This window comes from Lutjanus erythropterus, chromosome 2, assembly GCF_056507025.1.
Source record: "Lutjanus erythropterus isolate fLutEry1 chromosome 2, fLutEry1.hap2, whole genome shotgun sequence".
NCBI classification, from domain to species: Eukaryota; Metazoa; Chordata; class Actinopteri; order Lutjaniformes; family Lutjanidae; genus Lutjanus; species Lutjanus erythropterus.
The window spans coordinates 45930913-45951744 of NC_139318.1; the positions used below are offsets into that span (position 1 = coordinate 45930913).

At 39.0% G+C, this 20832-nt stretch overlaps 2 protein-coding genes across 2 annotated transcripts in view; both read right to left on the minus strand.

The window, feature by feature from the left end:
- Nucleotides 1-5967, minus strand: part of LOC146332309 (uncharacterized) — a 57936-nt gene extending 51969 nt beyond the window's left edge. Inside the window, exon 1 of the mRNA XM_084741415.1 lies at nt 5156-5967. Within this exon, the coding sequence (XP_084597541.1) occupies nt 5156-5219 (64 nt within the window). The 5' untranslated portion in view covers nt 5220-5967. The remainder of the gene's footprint in view (nt 1-5155) is intronic.
- LOC146332307 (butyrophilin-like protein 2) overlaps nt 1-18441 on the minus strand; it is a 107631-nt gene extending 89190 nt beyond the window's left edge. Inside the window, exons 1-2 of the mRNA XM_084741266.1 lie at nt 18061-18441; nt 7274-7603 (exon numbers count right to left, since the gene is read on the minus strand). Coding sequence (XP_084597392.1) covers nt 7274-7603; nt 18061-18145 — 415 coding nt within the window. The 5' untranslated portion in view covers nt 18146-18441. The remainder of the gene's footprint in view (nt 1-7273; nt 7604-18060) is intronic.
- Nucleotides 18442-20832: the final 2391 nt, after the last annotated feature.

Here is a 20832-nt window from a genome sequence, read left to right on the forward strand (position 1 = left end):
TTATATTCTAATTCCAGTCAAGACCCTGTCTCTTGGGTTTGGGGGTCTCGGCCCGCCTCTGTCACATTACTGCCACAACAGGGCCTCAGGTCTACTCTCTGATGGTTGGGTCTAGCATCTGCCCCCCACCCCCACCTCATGAACACACACACACACACACACACGCGCACACACACACACACACACACACACACACACACACACACACACACACACACACACACACTCACATATATTAAGGTAACTCAGGTAGTCTCATTAGGTACGTTCATGATGAACTGCGTCTCGCCTGGAGACTAAACGAGATCAGGCGGTCGCAGCAGGAGGTGGAGACAAAAAACTGCAGTCAAGTCGGACAGTTTCCAGCAGATTTAAGAGAAAATACAGGAAGAGACACTGACATCACATCAACACTTTGAAACTGTTCTTCTGATAAGTCACATATAAAAAAACTTAATCTGCTTGTTGACAGATTAAACTTCATTGCACAACATCAGAATAATATATCCAGTGTTAAATATTACAGTTAGTAAAGTAGTATTATATACAACACGTGGTGTTTGTTGTCAAAATTAAGAGCCAATCAGAGCCTGTCAGCTCATCAATCAGGTGACAGCCAGGCGCTTGTAGTCGGTGGAGAGCGACTGGTTCTACAAACTGCGGCCGCCTCGATCTCTTGAGCTTAGCGTTGCCCACATGTGCATGACATCAGAGCAAGTCGGAAACAAATCTAACCAGCATGCATTGTGCAGCGATCACCGCTGATCGATTCTGCGCAGGCCTGGATCATCTGGAACGCACCTGCTGTCTCCTTTGCACTCCATATGTATGAATATGTATTTTTTTTAAATCAATTAATTAATTTGTTGATTCCCCCTTTTTTATTTTTTTCTCTTTCCTACTTAATTTATTTATTTATTATTATTATTACTATAAATTATTTATTATTTATTCTCCCGGTGGGCGTGGTTTTCACAGTATCGCTCTGTGACATGATGGCGGCGGGAGCAGTTGAGGACAAGTCAAACAGTCAAACAGCGTGTTGAACAACTAAACACAGTCAGTATTTCTCTTACCAGTAAAATTTGACTTGACTGTGGAGAAAAACCTTCAAACTAATCAACATCGTCCTTCAACCGACAACTGAACAAAATATTAAAATGATTCAACAATTTTGTGTTTTGTGTTGATGTCGCATTTTAGCTCTTGAAGAGACGATACTGTCATATAAATACAAATACAAAAAAAATACAATACAATAATACAATAAAAATATAAAAAATGATTTACTATAAAATAATACAAATAAAAAAATACAAATACATGTTGGGTTTGAGAAGGTGATTGTGACTCACACATACTGTGGTTGGACCCCGACACTTCTAATTCACAAAGTTATATTTCAGAAAATCCCAAATGATTTCATCATAATCTGGTTGTAAATATGAACAGAATGATTCATGAGAAAATAAATCATCTGTCAAGACTCTAAACATGAGAAACATAAAGAATGTGTTGTGTTGTCTGTTCATCATGAATATGTTGATAAAATAAATTATTCAAACTTACCTCTCTTACAGTATTTGTACAGTATCACAGCTAGAAGAACAACAACAACGAGAACAACCACACCAACAATCCATCCAATAGGTGGCCCTGAAACAGAGAAGATAAAGTTAGTGTCAGAGTGAGAATGTAAGTGCAGATGATAAGCAGCAGATTGGAGCTCACAGTCCACACAAAGAACAACTAAAGGTGTTGATGTTCCTGCAGATTCAAACCCCACTGGGATGAATCTCAGCAGGAACAGTGATGTCAGCTTGGATCTTATGTCCAGTTTCCTCCTGCTTGTCTTCACAGCTCAGAGGTTGGTTTTGGTTTTGCTCACAGTAGTGAGGAGGGTGATGTTGTAGCATGGTCCTGTTTCTGAGACGTGCTGCTCATCAGTATGAAGACTGTTTGAATCACTGTCCTGCCACCTCCACTTCAGCCTGTTTACATGTGACTGTTGTTAAACTGCTGCTGTGTCTGACATCTGCAAATGTGTGTGACAATCTGTCTACAGCCGAGGTTCTCTACACACTGAGCCCAGGACACCATGGACTCTGGATTACGTCTTAGAAACACGTCTTTACTTTATCACAGTTTCAGGAATTTCTCAATCTGTCATCAATACAGTCCATCTGTCTGTCCATCCTTTCATCTTAACATGCAGCTCAGATAACTTTGATTCACTGAGCTGGAAAACTACAAATCTGATGTACTTTACATGAGTATTTACATTTAACCCTACTTTATACTTCTTCTGGTATTTTTGTTTTTACCTTTTACTCTCCTACATTTATCAGACATATACAGTAACTAATTACTTTGATATTACAACAAAACATGAGTAATTCTGATACTTGTGTACTTTTACTCAAGTGGACTTTTACTTGTACTTCTTTTTTTTTACACATTTACATATCTAATGAATATTTAGAGATTCTTCTTCAACATTATATATATATTTTTTTTTTCAACCATCAAGTGGAATCAGTATTTTATTTTGGAAACTGTTTAAGAGTTTGATCATTTATTTTGTTGTGAAACAACAGTTTTGGTCATTATTTCTGAATTTGAATTCTTCCTTCATCATAAAATTCAAATAAATTCTCTCATCAGTTTCTGTTGGTTTAACAGTCAGAATTACTACAATTATAAAAAGATAATTAATGTTGGAAACTTGAAGCTTCGACTGAATGAGAACTGAGACACAGAAGTTTTTAATCTGTTCATTTCAAAACTGCATTTAAAGTAAATGATGAAGTTGATAAAAGTAAAGAGTTTTCTACTGACTTTCCACATTGAGAACATGTGTTTGTTTGTGTGTCTCCTGTTTGTGTCTCAGTCTCACAGTCGGCCTGTGACAGTGTCTTTATGTTGTTTCTTATGTGATTCATGTGGAACTTTGCTGCTGCACTTTCTCATTGGGATTAATAAAGTTCTCTATCTAATCTATACAACTACAGATAATCAAACCTTCAGAGAGCCTCGCTGGATTTTGGTGGAACATGTGGAACAATAATTCTTCACTTTCACAACATTTTTTCTTTTCACTTGTGGAACAGAAATGTCTCTGATTCTAATGACTTCAGTCTCTAAATTGTCACATTTTTATCAATTTAATTTTTCACTCAACTTACTCATAATAAAAATACTAATAGGAAGAATCTCACCAGGGATTTTCACAGAGGTCTCTGCAGAAACCTGATGGCAGATTTCCTCCTGTGTGACGACACACCGATAGTCGTCAGTCTTGGTCACAGTAGTTTGCAGGATGATGTCATAGCTGCCTCCTCTCTCTGTGACCTGTGGTTCTTCAGCAGGAAGGATGTTTCCAGAACTGTCCTGCCACTTTACTTTAGGTTTTGGAAAAACACGTCGAACTTCACACTGAAGCTTTGCTTCATATATTGATTGATCAAGTGATGTGATGTGTGGCTGTGGAGATGCACCTGTGAACACAGAGAAAAAACAGGAACATTTTACATGTTATATTGTGATGTTTTTCCTTCATCACATCTCTTGTATGTGGATTACAGCATGTTTAAGAGAAAAACAGGAACAGAGAGAAACAGAAAAGTACATGTCTCAATCACATGTTGTAATGTGACTGAGGTTTGGACAAATCTTCTAAATATGGAGGAACAAACATTGTCTTTAAAATAAATCATGAAATTTTTTGCTTGTTGTAATAAAAAAAAAAGTGAAACAGGGTCTTTAATGGTGTGTAACTCCTTGTGTTAAAATCTTTTGAAAGATTTCATTAGAGTGTTCTTTATTTTTTACAAGAAATTAAGTGATTATTATAAATTAATGAGGGTAAAACTGAGTGAAACAAACATAAACACACAACAACACAACATATAAACACACATTTGTATAAAATTGCTTTTAATTCATTCAACTCCTGATTCAGATGCTTTTATATTTATTTTATTTTGGTTGTAATTTATTTTTCTCTCTGTTTAACTCACTTTACTTATTTTTTAATTATATTTGAAATGTTTGCTTTTCTAACTGAAACTTTGTTTTAATATTATTTTATTGCTTCACAATAGAAGTACACCATTTTGTAACTCAGTTTTGAAAAGCTGAATATAAATAAAATCATTATTAATAAAATTCAGCAGCACCTCAACATTTAACATTATACATTCACATACTTAACACATGTCAAAGAATCATTAAAGATACAATACACACTGATCAATATACTGCATTGATTTTAGTGCAGGTAACTCATGTTTTAGGTGGAACTGGAACTGAACAATATATTAATATTATACTGATATTATGATTTGAGATATCTTTATATCTTGATGTGTCAGAAGTTTTGTCTTTTCCTGGTTTTAAAGGCTGAATTACAGTTAACAGATTTAATTGTCTAAACTTACCAAACTGTTCAAGCTCTTCTATTATCTGTGTTAAACCTTTAAATCCACATTACTGATGATTATTGATCAAAAATCTCACTGTGTTAATATTTCATGAAAACACCAATAATCATCCTGATAATATCAATGGAGGTATTTGTTCAAATATATTGTGTTGTTTGTTTTTGTCTGTATCACTCAGCCCTAATACATCATATTCTATATGATCATCATGTTTGCAGTATCTGAGAATTTATGGGATGTTATTTTAGAGAAATGTGTATATCAAGATATATATTATATATCACTGAATAGTCTAAAAATATATCTATATTATTGATAACCCATATTACTCATCCAGACGTGTCACACACTTGTTGAAAATACACATAAAATATAATTTCTAGTCACCGTTGTTACATTTTAAAAACCTTCTTGTCTGTATCATTTAAATTCACAGAAAGTAAAAACATGTTTCTTTATTGTAAAAGTCTCTGGTTTGTAAGTGATGTGTAATCAGTCCAACACACAGAAGAATGATCCCAGTCAGTTCAGCACAGTGATTCAGACACATTTAATTATCTTCAGTTTGAATTAAGATTGAAGTTTTTCTGACTGACATCAGACCTGTGGAGCCAATTCACACACTCACAATGAGGGATTAGTGATTGTAACACTCAGTTCTATTAATGAATCTATGAGAGGCAGGAAGTGACACAACAACAATCAGGACTCACCTCGGATGTTTTCCTCTGATCTGTCTCTTATGAAACTACAATCTGAAAGGAAAAACAGAAACATAATAATGTCAGAGTTCTTGTTTGATATCAAGTTAACATGCAGGTGATACTGGGAAAAAACTGAAACGTGTGACTGTTTATTAGACTGATTTTAAATCCGTCTCAGATTTGACAAACTATCTGAAGTTGGCAGCACATTTACACATGAGACTGGTTTGTGTCGGTCCTGGATGGGTTACAGTCAAAGAGTCAGAAAACACATCTGTCAGAGCCTCCTTACTACCCTGCTGTGAGAGAGTCACCAATCCACTGATCCTGAACGATACAACTGCCTCCAGAAGACGATCAATCATGATCAATATCTGTAACACAGATCCATTAGAGGCCTGTCTCAAGAAGTAAGTTCAGATAATCAGGACATCTTTGAGTTATCTGGCTTTACTACGACTAACACTGTTGTTGTGGAGACTCACAAAGCTGATCATCAACTTCTCTTGTTAACTCAGAACTTTCTAAACCAGCTGGAAGTTCTCACATATGAAACCAGATTTATAACAACTCACATGCAGGACTCAGAATAGACATGATGGGATTTATACTTATTCATTTCATGATAGAGAGTCAGATGAGGAAATTTATATCACTCTCTTATCTGTACGTTAAATATAAAACTAGACTCAGTTAGCTTAGCTTAGCACAACAACTGTAAACAGGGAAACAAGTCTGTGTCTGCTGAACAAAAAAAAATCCACCTGTCAGTATCAGTAAAACTCATTAATTAACATGTTTTATGTGATTTGTTTGATAAAAAAAAATAAAACTGAAAAAAAAAACTGTCTGGCAAACACTCAGTGCCAAGAAATAAATCACATATCACTGTTGCAATTTCAGTCAAAATAATTTCAATATGAGTTTTTTACTATACTGTGCAGCACTATACAATATATTAAATTACATTACACTAAATTACATTACAATACAATAAAATACATGTTTGCTTTTGTCCTGCAGCCCAACATTAAGTTTCAGTTTCAGTCCTCTGAGGGAAAAGTTTTGTCTCCTCTGATTTAGATATTCCAAACAGTCGCTGCTCCCTCACAAACAGGACTGAGCAGAAGTTAAACCTGCCTCTTTAAACATGAATTGAAGCTTTAGTTGATCTTTGGTGTGAATCTGCAGTGAGAGCAGTCTGAACACTGTGAGGAGACAAACTCTGCCTCCACTCTGATGAGGACGTCGTTTTCACAGACAAACCCGTCTTCAGTTGAAGGGAGGGTTCACTGCAAGTCCTTCATTTGGTTTCCTGTCAGTTACACCCCTCACACTAAATTTAAAATTCAGTATCAAGTTGACAAAGAATTCTCAGGAAGTAGCTGCTGAACTGAGTTCACTCACTTCCTGTTTTCTTGCTACTAATCACTGTGACACAGAAACATTCTGAAGAAACATGAACTTTCCCACATAAGGTTATCAAAAATACCTGATAATCAATACTTTCTCAATACGACATGTTTAAAATCAATACAATACTAATATTTGATCATATCAAAACTATAAAAAATGACCTAAATGCTCATTCATGACCACAGTTCAGTTTAGTCTTTATTTTCCTGGTTGAAATTTGTCTTTCAGTAAAACCAGACAGTGTTCAGTGACTTTTTTGATGCTACATTTTTTATAAGAAGAAAAAAACATGTGCCAAGGGATTTTTTCTTTTTGCTGTGGTGTCAAAAGAGATATCTAGTATTGTTTTTTATAATACTGCATTGAAGTTTTAAATTCTGACATCTTGACTTGGGCTGCAACTAATTATTATTTTCATCATTGATTTGTTGTTTTGGTCCATAAATGATCCATCAGTTTATCTGTTTGTTTGTTTAACAGTTGAAACAGATAAACGCTGTCAGACAGGAAAAATCAATTCAACAGATTTAATGTTTATGTGTCTTCTAGCTGAAGCTCATCTGCAGCCCTCGTCCTCGGGGCAGGGCCTCGTCCAGATGTGTTGTTCTGATTATTGGATGAGAATTTAACTTGAGTCCATCTGGGACACTTGAACCAGTCTGTCTGTGAAATGAACAGGTGACTTTATAACTGATTAATGGAAGAACTCACCAACAACAAGTTCAATGGTGAATATTTGTCTGTTTGGCTCATCAGGTGAAAAATCACAGGTGTAGGTTCCACTGTCAGACTCCTTTGTATCTCTGATCCTTATGGAGGCGTCACCGAACTGCAGTCGTTCAGGAAAATGAGACACTCGTCCTTTGAACTGCTCGTCTTGACCTGGAAGGCCGTTATTGGAATGATTCCCGTTCTTATACAAGAACACCATCTGACCAACTTTCCTCCACTCAAAGGCGTCTCGTTCGATGTTCTGCTCAGGTTTGATGAAACAGGGTAAAACAGCTTCACTTCCTTCTCTCACTCTGACGACAGCTGAACCTGAAAGACAAAATCAATCAGTGTGTTCACATGCAGAGTCATCAGGTTAGAAAGAAAGTCAGTTAACACATTTACAGACCACCACAATAACTCAAACACCAGTTTATGAGCAGTTTAGTCAGTAGTCAGATTTCTCCTCTCTCATATTATATTTGGTTACGTCTCATGTTTGTTCAGACGTATTTTAAGATCACAGTTAATCAGGTTAAACAGTTTTTCTTGTTGTGCTTTTATAAATTATATTTAACTGTGGAAACTGTTCAGCTAACACCAGGAGAAGATTCAGTTTAATTCATTTTATTCAGTGTGTGTGTGTGTGAGGTCAGCAGTCTAATGTCACGTACTACTGGACCCATCAGCCTGAACTTTTTTTGAGAACATTCATGACTGTAGTCTGAAGGACGTCTGTGATTCACACATTTTGAAAAATGTTTTTATAAAGGTTATAAAGGCCAACTTTATTCTGATCATATAATCATACAGAGTACAAATATACAGTCAAATTCTTTCTCTGTATTTAATCCATTCTACTATTAGGAGCAGTGGGCAGCTGCTGTACAGGACTCAGGGACCGACTCTGGCTGGTGACATCATGATGCTTGGTGCTTTGTGTTACCTGTTGGTTTTTATTTCTCTGCCCATATTATCAGGTTAGAGCAGCCACTCAGCCTGCATGAGCAGCTCTGCTCACACACATCAAGCACGATCACAGCCACGCTTCATCTAGAGATTCAGAGGCTCACCCTTTTTTTTTTCGAGTGATGTGCATGGTTCTTCATGCAGAAATACTCAGTAAAAATGATCTGTTGACAGACATATCAGCATTATATCAACAACAGGACTCCTCTTGTAGCTGGCGCTGATGACGGCATTGTTTGCATGTTGCCATGACAACATCAGAAGCCCCCCTTTTGAGGTTAAATAGTTTCTCATGCTGTTATAGAATATTTTATTTGTTGTCATTTGGGATAGATTAAGAGCTTTGAGTTATTATTATGTTGTTTCCTTGAATATACAATGTCAAATGTATTTTCTTTGTGAATCACGTGACAATGACCCGGAAGTTTAGCGGGAGAAAAAGCCGGGCAAAACACAAAAAAAAAGAGAGACTAAAATGCCGAGCATGGACAGCGGACGTTTACGCTCTCTCCCTTGATCCTACAGCTGGTCTACCAGGCGAACACGGTAATTAATATGACAAATTACCCTGTTTTTAATGCTGTGTTACTCGGGTTTGTAGGGAAATGAGACAGAATGTATGTTTATTATTTTGAGGTTTGTGCTTGAAACTATTTTCTGTTTATTTCTAGTTTTCACGGTGTCCCATGATACATCTTCACAAATAAATGTGCGTATGGACATCAGTACGAAGCGTGGACTCTTATGACCAGTGTAGATACAGTGAAAACGTGGCCTAATCCATCTCATTGAGGTGACTCGTATCCTGCACGTAAACCACGGCTCCAGAGCGCGGTTCTGCTCATCCTGCGGTGAACTACAGGCTCCAGTGTGCAGCTCTGCTTCTCATCCTGCGGTGAACTACAGGCTCCAGTGTGCAGCTCTGCTTCTCATCCTGCGGCGAACTACAGGCTCCAGCGTGCAGCTCTGCTTCTCATCCTGCGGTGAACTACAGGCTCCAGCGTGCAGCTCTGCTTCTCATCCTGCGGCGAACTACAGGCTCCAGCGTGCAGCTCTGCTTCTCATCCTGCGGCGAACTACAGGCTCCAGCGTGCAGCTCTGCTTCTCATCCTGCGGCGAACTACAGGCTTCAACGTGCAGCTCTGTTTCTCATCCTGCGGCGAACTTCAGGCTTCAGTGTGCAGCTCTGCTTCTTCTCCTGTAGTGAACTTCAGGCTTCAGAGTGCAGTTCTGATTCATCTTCTGCAGTGGACTGCAGGTACATTGTTCAGCTTCAGGTCAGACTGCAATACTATAATTTCACCTCACATAAATGATGGACAGTTCCACAATAAGCTACGAATAAAGTTATAGTTGCAATTAAGAAGTTAAGGTTCTCAATACTGTAAAAATAGAGTGATCAAAGAAAGGTACATACTAAGCTGTCTTGATTGTAACTGCTAATCTCACATTGCACTTCCTGTAAAATCAATAACACTTGTAAATCAAAGGCTTGGGACAATTGGAGCCCTTTTTTGTCATTCTAACAATAATTTTCAGAGTGGTATGGGTAACAGCTATAAGTTAAAGCTGCATTGTAAATTGGCTTAAGCAAAGTGCTTCATTATCAGTCGCTACAATTCATGTGCATATGAGTTAGCTTGTTTCCTACTTTAAGTGTTAATTCACGAAAGGTTACAAATGTCAGTTCAGGGTGAACCATTGTCTCATTGTGGTGGGTTTGCTGAGCAGGTAGTTTCCCTGCCAGAAGCCCAGGTTTGCTCAGACTCTGAAACTGATGTAGCAGAGAGAGACAAAATAGAGAGTGTTTTTCAGGATCAACCAGACAAAAATGAGAAATCTGAAACAGTGCTTAAACAACTTAACTCAGCTGCTTCTAAAACAAGACAATCCTCCCGTGAAAGACGTCTAACACCTAAAATGCAGGAGCTTAAGGAACAAGAACTAGCTCAAAGGGAAAGGAAGTTCAAGTCCATATATGAGAAATGGAAAACTCAAGTAAGGGACATTCGCACAACTCTAAAACATGAGTGCTCTGAGAGTGAGTTGTATGACATGATGGATGTGGTCGAGAAGCTGGACTCTGAATTGAAAGACTTATATGATAGCATACGAGTCCAAACAGCACCAAGCCAAGAAATTCGTAGAAAAGTTGATGCATGCTCAGCTGTAACAGCAGATTTATTGGGACTGATGAGAATACGCCTCACTGAGGAAGGAGAAGAGTTTGATGCTGAGGCAGAAAAATCAAGGCTGCGCATGCTGCTGAACAGTGAATATGCCAGGTCCATATATGGATCAACAGTCTCCAGAACCACTGCTCTCAGTCAGCGCTCCAATCATCTCTCAGAGTCACCAAGCATTTCGGCTAGGAGGGCAGAGACAGCTGCACAGCTAGCTGCAAAGAAAGCAGAAATGGAAATGCAACCTGTCATTGATGCACAACGTCAAGAACTGAAAAAGCTTGAAAATCAAAGAGACATTGAGATAATTGAGGCAAAGCTCAAGGTATATACTGAGGAGGAGTCAAAAAAGAGTGAGAGATGTGGTCCTGTATGCAGTGAAGTGAGAGAGCCCAATTTGCTTACTCCATCTGCAACATGTCAGGAAGGGCAAGCTACAAAAAATGAGGCATCTCTAATACACACATTACAAGAGTCAATGGCCCTCACTCGACTTCCTCTTCCAGAGCCTCCCATATTCTCTGGTGACCCACTGAAGTTTACAGAATGGAGCACAAGCTTCAAAGCCCTTATAGAGAGACGGTGCTCAAGTCCTGCAGACAGGCTGTTCTACCTACAAAAATACATTGGTGGGGAAGCAAAGTCTGCCCTAGAAGGCAGCTTCTACAGGAAGGACGAAGAGGCCTATCAGCAAGCATGGGAGAAGCTGAATGACAGATATGGTCACTCCTTTGTAGTGCAACGTGCATACAGAGAGAAACTTAACAGGTGGCCAAAGATAGGTGCAAAAGAGTATCTTAAGCTAAGGGAATTTAGTGACTTCCTGCAATCATGTAGCAGTGCTATGCCTCATATCAAGGGTCTTCAGGTACTGAATGACTGCGAAGAGAATCAGAAGATGCTAGTCAAACTCCCAGATTGGGTAACATCCAGGTGGAATCGTTATGTAACGGAACAGCTGGATCAAGCCAAAGACTACCCAAGCTTTAAGGAGTTTGCCTCATTTATCTCAAAGGAAGCACGCATAGCATGTAACCCAGTGTCGTCATTGCATGCCTTAAAGCCCTCTGAAGAAAAGTCATTTAGAGAAACAAAGCGTCCAAAAGCAAACACCTTTGCCACAAGTGTGAAGGCTTCAGATGCCTCAAGTAACACAGCCAAACCTAACGATGTTGGTGAGACAAAGTCGAAAGATTCCCACATACCAAAGAAATGGAACACACCAACACATAACCCAGGCCCTGTCAAATGTATGTGTTGTGGAGAAAACCATTCAATGCATAAATGTCAAAAGTTATCGGACATGGCAGTGGAGGAAAAGAGAAAATTCGTTCAGGATAACAAGCTGTGTTTTGCATGCCTCAGGAAAGGACACAACTCAAGAGACTGTAAAAACAGAGCCATGTGTGGCATATGCAAAAGGCACCATCCAACTCCATTGCATGAAGAACGTCCCCCGCCAGACAAATCTTCTTCACAAAGTGTCCCACAAGTAGAGGAAAGTACATCCTCTCTCTCATGCTATGTGAATGGAGGGGAAGGTGAAAGCACATCAATGATTGTGCCAGTATGGATCTCATCACCTAACACCAATGATGCAGAAACACTGGTGTATGCCTTATTGGACACTCAGAGTAGTCACACATTTGTTGACCAGGAGGTGTGTGAAAGACTGCAGGCAGTAATGGAGCCAGTAAAACTAAAGCTTTCCACTATGATGGCAAGAGACTCAATTGTAAAGAGCCAGAGAGTTAGTGGACTTAGAGTCAGAGGGTTCTCCTCAGATAGCTTTATCGACTTGCCCCCCGCCTACACAAGGGACTTCATCCCCCTTGAACGTGCACACATTCCCACCTGCAAAACAGCTAGAAAGTTGAAACACCTGGCAGCCATAGCCCACGAAATGCCCTCAATAATGGACTGTGGGGTTGGACTCTTGATTGGTTATGACTGCCCCAGAGCACTAGCACCTCGAAAGGTCATCACTGGAGATGATCAAGAGCCTTATGCTGTTAAAACTGACCTCGGTTGGAGCATCGTGGGAAGCGCACCCCAATGTGTGAACTCCAAAGACGTGACTGGTCTGTGTCATCGTATATCAGTCAGGGAGCTTCCACCTGTGACACCAGCTGCTGCTATTAAAGCACTTGAGTCTGATTTTGCAGACACCAGACCTGGAGAAAGGAGCATATCTCAAGAAGATATTCAGTTCCTGCAATTCTTAGAGGGAAGAATTCAACAGAATGAGTGTGGACATCTTGAGATGCCCCTTCCCTTTAAGGCACGTCCACATCTCCCAGACAACAAGAAACTTGCCTTAGTACGTCTGAAGCACCTTAAAAAGAAACTGAACAGAGATCCTAAATTCAAGAAGGATTACATGAAATTTATGGAAGGTGTTTTCAAAGATGGCGATGCAGAGAAAGCAGATAAGCAGCCAGAGTCAGGAAGTGTGTGGTACATCCCACACCAAGGGGTTTACCACCCCAGGAAACCAGAGAAAATCAGAGTGGTGTTTGATTGCTCTGCAAAGTACGAAGGCACTGCCTTGAATGACCACCTGCTAACAGGACCGGATCTTACAAATGGACTGACTGGAGTACTCTGCCGTTTCCGTAGACATCCGGTTGCAGTCATGTGTGATGTGGAAAAAATGTTTCACAGGTTCCACGTCAGCAAAGAGGACAGAGATTATCTGCGGTTCCTGTGGTGGGAAGATGGAGATACAGACTCAGAACCCCAAGAATATCATATGAAGGTTCACCTCTTTGGAGCATCGTCATCCCCAGGCTGTGCCAATTATGGCATGAAGTATCTCGCCCACCAACATGAGAAAATGTACCCTTCAGCAGCTGGCTTCATCACAAAGCATTTCTATGTAGATGATGGCCTCATAAGCCTGGAATCCATTGATGAAGCAATTAAGCTGGTGAAGGAGGCCCAAGCTCTGTGTGCTAAAGGAAAGTTACGCCTCCACAAATTCCTCTCCAACAAACGAGAGGTACTAGAGTCTGTCTGCATCACCGAACGTGCTGCTGAGGTGAAGAATGTGGATCTCAACTACGATGATCTTCCAGTACAGAGAGTGCTGGGAGTAAGATGGAATGTAGAGAGTGACACCTTCTCCTTCAAGGTCTCCCTTGATGAGAAACCAGCAACAAGACGTGGAATTCTATCCATTGTTGCCTCAGTGTATGATCCCTTAGGCTTCTTGGCCCCATTCATCCTCCCAGGAAAGAGGGTGCTTCAAGAAATGTGTCAGAGGGGTGTCAGCTGGGACGAACCACTACCCAGCGAGATGAAGCCAAGGTGGGAGAGTTGGGTGAATGATTTGAGAAATCTTGGAAAGATTCAGATCCCTAGATGCTTCACACCAGAAAACTTCGGGAAGATCCTGGAAGTCGAACTGCATCACTTTTCAGATGCTAGCACTCAAGGCTACGGTCAGTGCTCGTACCTTAGACTGGTGAGTGAAGACAAGGTGCACTGTACCTTGATCATGGGCAAAGCAAGAGTTGCACCTACAAAAATAGTCACCATACCAAGGCTAGAGTTGACTGCGGCTGTGATCTCTGCTGCTGTGAGCAACATGCTGAAGGAGGAGCTAGAGCTCAGGGTGGACAGAGAGTATTTCTGGACAGATTCACAAGTGGTCCTCGCTTATATCAATAACGAGGCTCGACGGTTTCATGTCTTCGTCGCAAACCGTGTCCAGAGAATACGGGAAACCACTAACCCAGAACAATGGTACTACGTTGATACTGGAGAGAACCCTGCTGATCATGCCTCAAGGGGCCTCAACGTAAGCGAGCTGATCAATTCAAATTGGCTCACAGGACCCAGATTCCTATGGGAGAAAGAAGTGGTTACAAACCAAGGAACTTCAGAGCTGCTAGTAGGAGATCCTGAAGTCAAGGCAACCCAAGTGCTGAAAACTGAGGCCATAAGGCAAGTTCATTTTCAAGAGCGACTGGCACGGTTCTCAAAATGGACCATGGTGGTGAACGTCATTGCACGCATTCAGCGATTAGCTAAAGGGATTAAGACAACAGAACCTTTAAATGTGGAGGAAAGAAGGAGGGCCTCACTCACTCTCATCAAGCTTGCACAGCAAGATGCCTTTGTAGAGGAGTTGCATATACTCAGCCAGAGATCTGGAAGGCTGCCATGTAATCACCCACTGTACCAGCTTGACCCAGTCCTCCAAGATGATATAATGAGAGTAGGAGGACGTCTGAGGAGAGCATCTACACCTCTTGATCTGAGACACCCAATAATCCTCCCAAAGGATGGTGTTGTCACACGTCTCATCCTGGCACATCATCATGAAAAAACACAACACCAAGGCAGAGGACAAACCATGAATGAGCTGAGGGCCAACGGATACTGGATTATTGGTGGCAGTAAGGCAGTAGCCCAGTATATACGGCAGTGTGTCCCCTGCAGGAGAGCTCGTGGGTCACCACAGGAACAGCGTATGGCAGACCTACCCAGTGACCGGGTTGATCCTTCACCACCATTCACATACTGCGGTATGGACTGTTTTGGCCCGTTCCACACCAAGCAAGGCCGCAAAGAACACAAACGGTATGGTCTCCTTTTCACGTGTCTCTGCTCCAGAGCAGTTCACATAGAGATGTTGGAAGACTTGACGACCGATGCTTTCATCAATGCCTTACGGTGTTTCCTGGCCATCCGAGGAGCTGTTAGACACATCAGATCAGATCAGGGATCTAACTTTGTCGGAGCAAAAAATGAAATGGAAAGAGCTCTAAATGAAATGAACAAGGAAAGAGTGACTGCATATCTGGCAGAGAAGCAGTGTGACTTCCACATGAATGCACCAGGCTCAAGTCATGCTGGGGGCATATGGGAACGCCAGATTAGGACAGTGAGGAGTGTACTAAACTCAGTCCTAGCACACAGTGCCGGAAGATTGGATGATGCCTCATTAAGGACATTCCTTTACGAAGCCATGTCCATCGTAAATAACCGCCCACTAACTGTTGACAGCATCAGCGATCCCACAGGTCTGGAGCCATTAACACCCAACCACCTGGTCACCATGAAATCCTCTGTTCCACTGCCTCCACCGGGTAAATTTGTTAAGGAAGACTTGTATGCCAAAAAGCGATGGAGAAGAGTGCAATATTTGTCTGAACAATTTTGGAACAGATGGAGAAAAGAATATCTTGCCAACATCACACTCAGGCAAAGATGGCATACTCCAAGACGAAACATACAAGTTGGCGATGTTGTAATCGTCAAGGAAGAAGAGATCCCTCGTAATGAATGGAAACTTGCTAGGGTCCTTGAAGTACATAAGGATGATGATGGACTGGTACGAAAAACTACAATACAGTTAGGAGAGAGAAAGTTAGCAAAAAGGGGAGAACGCCTCAGCAAGCCTTCTGTTGTTCAAAGACCCATCCAGAAGTTGGTCGTTCTGGTGGAAAGCAGCTAAAACATTCCTCCAACTTCAACCCAGTTCCCTAGCGACCACTCATCTCCTTTCACAGCTAGTGTTGGAAGGTTGAACCTATGTGTATTTAGAGGTGTGTTCAATTAATGTTGTTTCACATTAATGTTGGTATGAAACTTTGTGTTAAAGTAAACATGTCAATTTTGACCAAAGAGGTTACAAATTTCAACAATATTGCAGTTCTAGATGTTCTCTGAGTGAACTTGAAAAAACTGGGAAATTACCATTGATTCTTGAAGGGTGTACGATGTACCAAACACCACAGTTGTATTTGTTATTAATGAATCAAGGGTAATTTGGTGGGAGTGTAGCTGGCGCTGATGACGGCATTGTTTGCATGTTGCCATGACAACATCAGAAGCCCCCCTTTTGAGGTTAAATAGTTTCTCATGCTGTTATAGAATATTTTATTTGTTGTCATTTGGGATAGATTAAGAGCTTTGAGTTATTATTATGTTGTTTCCTTGAATATACAATGTCAAATGTATTTTCTTTGTGAATCACGTGACAATGACCCGGAAGTTTAGCGGGAGAAAAAGCCGGGCAAAACACAAAAAAAAAGAGAGACTAAAATGCTGAGCATGGACAGCGGACGTTTACGCTCTCTCCCTTGATCCTACAGCTGGTCTACCAGGCGAACACGGTAATTAATATGACAAATTACCCTGTTTTTAATGCTGTGTTACTCGGGTTTGTAGGGAAATGAGACAGAATGTATGTTTATTATTTTGAGGTTTGTGCTTGAAACTATTTTCTGTTTATTTCTAGTTTTCACGGTGTCCCATGATACATCTTCACAAATAAATGTGCGTATGGACATCAGTACGAAGCGTGGACTCTTATGACCAGTGTAGATACACCTCTCACTACAGTTTCAGTGTCTGTATCTGTAGAATGTGTCACAGACATGAAAAAAATCAGGTGCAGGGCAGCGTTTTCTTTTTCTTTCTCTCTTCCTCCCTCCTTCTCTGTCTGAACGAGGAGGGAAATCACTGAGTAATTCAAAAATCATCTAAAGAAAACTTTTTAAATATTCTGGAGGAAGTCAGTCAATAAAGGGAACTAGGAGTCCTAGCACCATTTTGCATCTAAACAAGAACCACAAAGATTAATCAAATAATCGATTTTTAAATTAATCACAAACTCTTTTGATAATCAATGAATCAGTTTAAGTCATTTTTAAAGAGAAAAAATCTAAATTCTCTGATGTAGCTTGCTGCATCAATTAGCACAGAGCAGACTGAACAGGCAGGAAGTCAGACACAGAAAAGCCAGGGAGAACATATGATTATATAATATTTCACCTGTGGCCATTCAGTGGAATCATTTCTAACAGAAAATAAAGGTCAGGAGAAGAAACACTCAGATTTACTGTTAATATTGAGTTTGTCAGATAAACTTTTCCTCTCTGTTGGACTCAGAGTGATAAAATAATCCATTCACGTGTTGAAATCTATTGTTTTAAGTGAGCTACACTCTGTTAGTATTTAAGTACTTGGTTTCATATTGTGACGCAGATCTTTTCTCCTGGTGGGCGTGGTTTAATAGTATGACGTAATGAGTTCTATCTCAGGGTGGCGTCGGGATCAGTTGAGGACAAATCAACAGGGCGTGTTGAACTAAACTCAGCCAACGTTTATCTCAGCAGTGAAATATGATTTGACTGTGGAGAAATACCTTCAAACTAATCAATATCTTCTGTCCTCCAGAATATTAAAATGATTCAACAGTTTTGTGTTTTGTGTTGATGCTGTCACCGCATTTTAGCTCTTTAAGAGACGTTCAAATATCAAATATGAACCGCAGTTTTCAGAAATCAACGTTGAAAAACTGGATGTAATGTCTTCTCTGTTTTTAATCTAAACCTTTAAAGTTTGTGTTTTCTTGGGTGTAAACTTCACTGACTTCCTGTTTCCACCCATGTTCATCAGATAACACACACTTTCAGTTTAGCACAAATTCACATTATGATAAATACCAAATGAACCAGGAGGACTCTGTATGTGGAGGATCAGCTGCTGTTATAGAATAATCTGGATTAATACACAGATATGTTTATTTTACAAATTAAGATAATTTGATAACTTCTATTATGAATATGAGAGGCGTTTACTATTTATTTATCACGTAACTGTAAAGTGAACATTTCTTACCGTTTGCTTGTCCGAGTCCAGTCAGCAGACACAAACACAGGAACAGATTCTCCAAAAACGTTAATTTAAGTCTTATTTCCATCATGTTATCATGAACTTCAGTCCGACTAACGGCTGTGGCTGTCAGTGGACTGTAACGCTGCTCCAGGGTTGCCAGGTCCGTGTGAGTACGTGCTTATCTTGTGTCAGTTTGGTAGATGCAGATATAAATAAAATGATTTCATTTAAAAATTGTATGTCTGTTTACAGATTTAATTTGCATTCAAAATAGGTCCACCCAACAAGTAGACGAGATTTTCATAAAGCTACAACATTTTAAAAATTGTAGAATTCTGCGGGAAAAATGCACACCTGGCAACCCCGCGCTGCTCCCTGCACACTTCTTTTCCGAGAAATCACGTGACCGATGAGGTTTGGGAGGATACATTAATAAAGATAGAAAAAAATAAAATAAAGATTTAAATAAATATTTTGCTAAGCTTACAGGGGTTGTTAGTCTTAACATTTTTTAATATGTACTTTTTTTTGTACATGTATTGATAATAACAATTTAAAACAAGAAACAAAGACCCAGGAAATTCATCTGAGTTATTACATGAGATAAAATAAATGTGTTTTCTGTAATGGTGATACTGAAACAACAGAACATCTTTTTATTTCATGCTGTCATACACTGTTGTTCTGGAAACAATTCATGGAATGGTTCAGTAGGAAAACCACAACAAAGCCTGTTATAGATTATATTAGTGTTTTAGTAGTGTTACCCTTAACTTATTTTTTAAATTCACAAGGCTAAATTTATTAAAACTCTGGCCATTTTCATGTGTTACTATAATAAAATTCAACTTCATATTAAGTCCCTTAAATTAATTAATTCCAAATGTGTCAAAGATCTTTATAGACTAACTGTAGATGAATGAAGGTCTTTAAAACAACTGCTTAGTCACTTATTGCTTATTTATTTATTTATATTTTAAGTTTTATTACATTAATTTATGGTTATCATACGTGTCATTACGCTTATTTTATTTTATGTCTTTTTGTATTATCTGTGTATATTCTATATTTCATGCCCCTCGTGTTTTCTGTTCATGTCATTCTAGTGGGTAAGTTCTTCTAAGAAAAGAAGAGGAAGAAGAAGAAAAAGCAGAAGAAGAAGAAGAAGAAAAAAGGAGAAGAAATATGTATGTCTATGCGGAAGACTCCGGTACGGTAGGTGGCGGTACATAAACAGTAGAGGGCAGTAATAAACCATTGCAGCGTCTCGTCTGCCGAATTAAAAGAAGACGAAGAAGACAGAACTCATTCAAACAGCAGCGCGGTTTTCTACGGTTTTTTTTCCCTGTTTAGTCAGTTTGTATATGAATGACTGAAAACAACAGTCCGGTTTACAGTTAAAGTTCAAAATGTGTGCGTGTTCAGTAAAATAGAGAAAAGTTATGACTGGTCGGTAAAACACGTTGTGAACTAATATGAACGAACCTCCTGTGTGCTATAATGCTGATACATGTGACAGTATGAGGACAGTTTTAAGGTAAGATGATACTGATACTAACTTTAACTTACTGTATGTTGGATGGTCGGATGATTCTGTGAGTGAAGGTGAGAAATGGTTTAAATTTCTCTGCTTTTTGTTCATTCGTTCAACAGGATATTGTTTAACTCAGTTTAAACTCAGACATGAGTGTAAATAAACTCTGTATTTAAACAATATCCATAATCAATGGTGGAATGGAACTAAGTATATTTACTTAAGTACTGTAGACCTACTTACTGTACTTTAAATGTTTTAATTTTATGCAACTTCAAACTTCTACTCCACATCTGACAGGGAAATATTGTACTTTTTATTCGCTACATTTGTCTAGTTAGTTAATTTTTAGATGACGTTTTTTCAGACGCTTCCTGTCCAGTGAAAACCATGAATCACCAAATCAAAATCACAAAAATATTTGCTGATTTTGAATGTTTATGACAAACTGAAGATGAAGTGTTCCTACGTGGATTTAGAAAATTCTTCTACTTCTTAATCTCAAACTAAGTAAACTATTAAAACTGGGGCTGCAACTAACAGTTGTTGTTATTCATTGCTGAATATTTTCTCGATCAATCAATTCATTAATTTTGTCACAATCTTTTCAGCTGAAAAATATGTTCAAACATATTTGGATCTATTTTTCAAGTGTTTCCTGTAATTATTATTTTCATTAGCAACCAATCTGACTGTCATTTTCTCCACTAATTGATTAGTTATTTGGTTTTTAGTTTGATCAGAGAATTTCACATTTTTTTTCTAAAAAAAAAGAAAAGAAAAAAGACTCAAACCAATTAATTGATTATTATAATAGTAGGTGATTAATTGATTAATCGGTGCATGTCTAAACAAGTCACAAAAATACAGATAATTTAGGCTACAAAATAAAAAATGTATAAAGACAATAAGTGGGAATATAAATATTTTTGAAGTCTTTAACCCTGTAATGGTTATTTTCATTATCAACCAATGTGACTATCATTTTTTCCACTAATCATTTATTTGTTTGGTCCATAAAATGTCAGAAAATGATGAAAAATTTTGTTTACTGTGTCTCAGAGCCCAAGACGTCGTCCTCAAATGTCTTATTTTGTCCACAACTCAAAGACACTCCGTTTACTGTCAGAGAGGAGTAAAGAAACCAGAAGATATTCACATTTAAGAAGCTGAAATCAGAGAATCTTGACTTAAAAAAAAAGACTCGCATCAATTAATCGATTATTAAAATGGCTGACGAT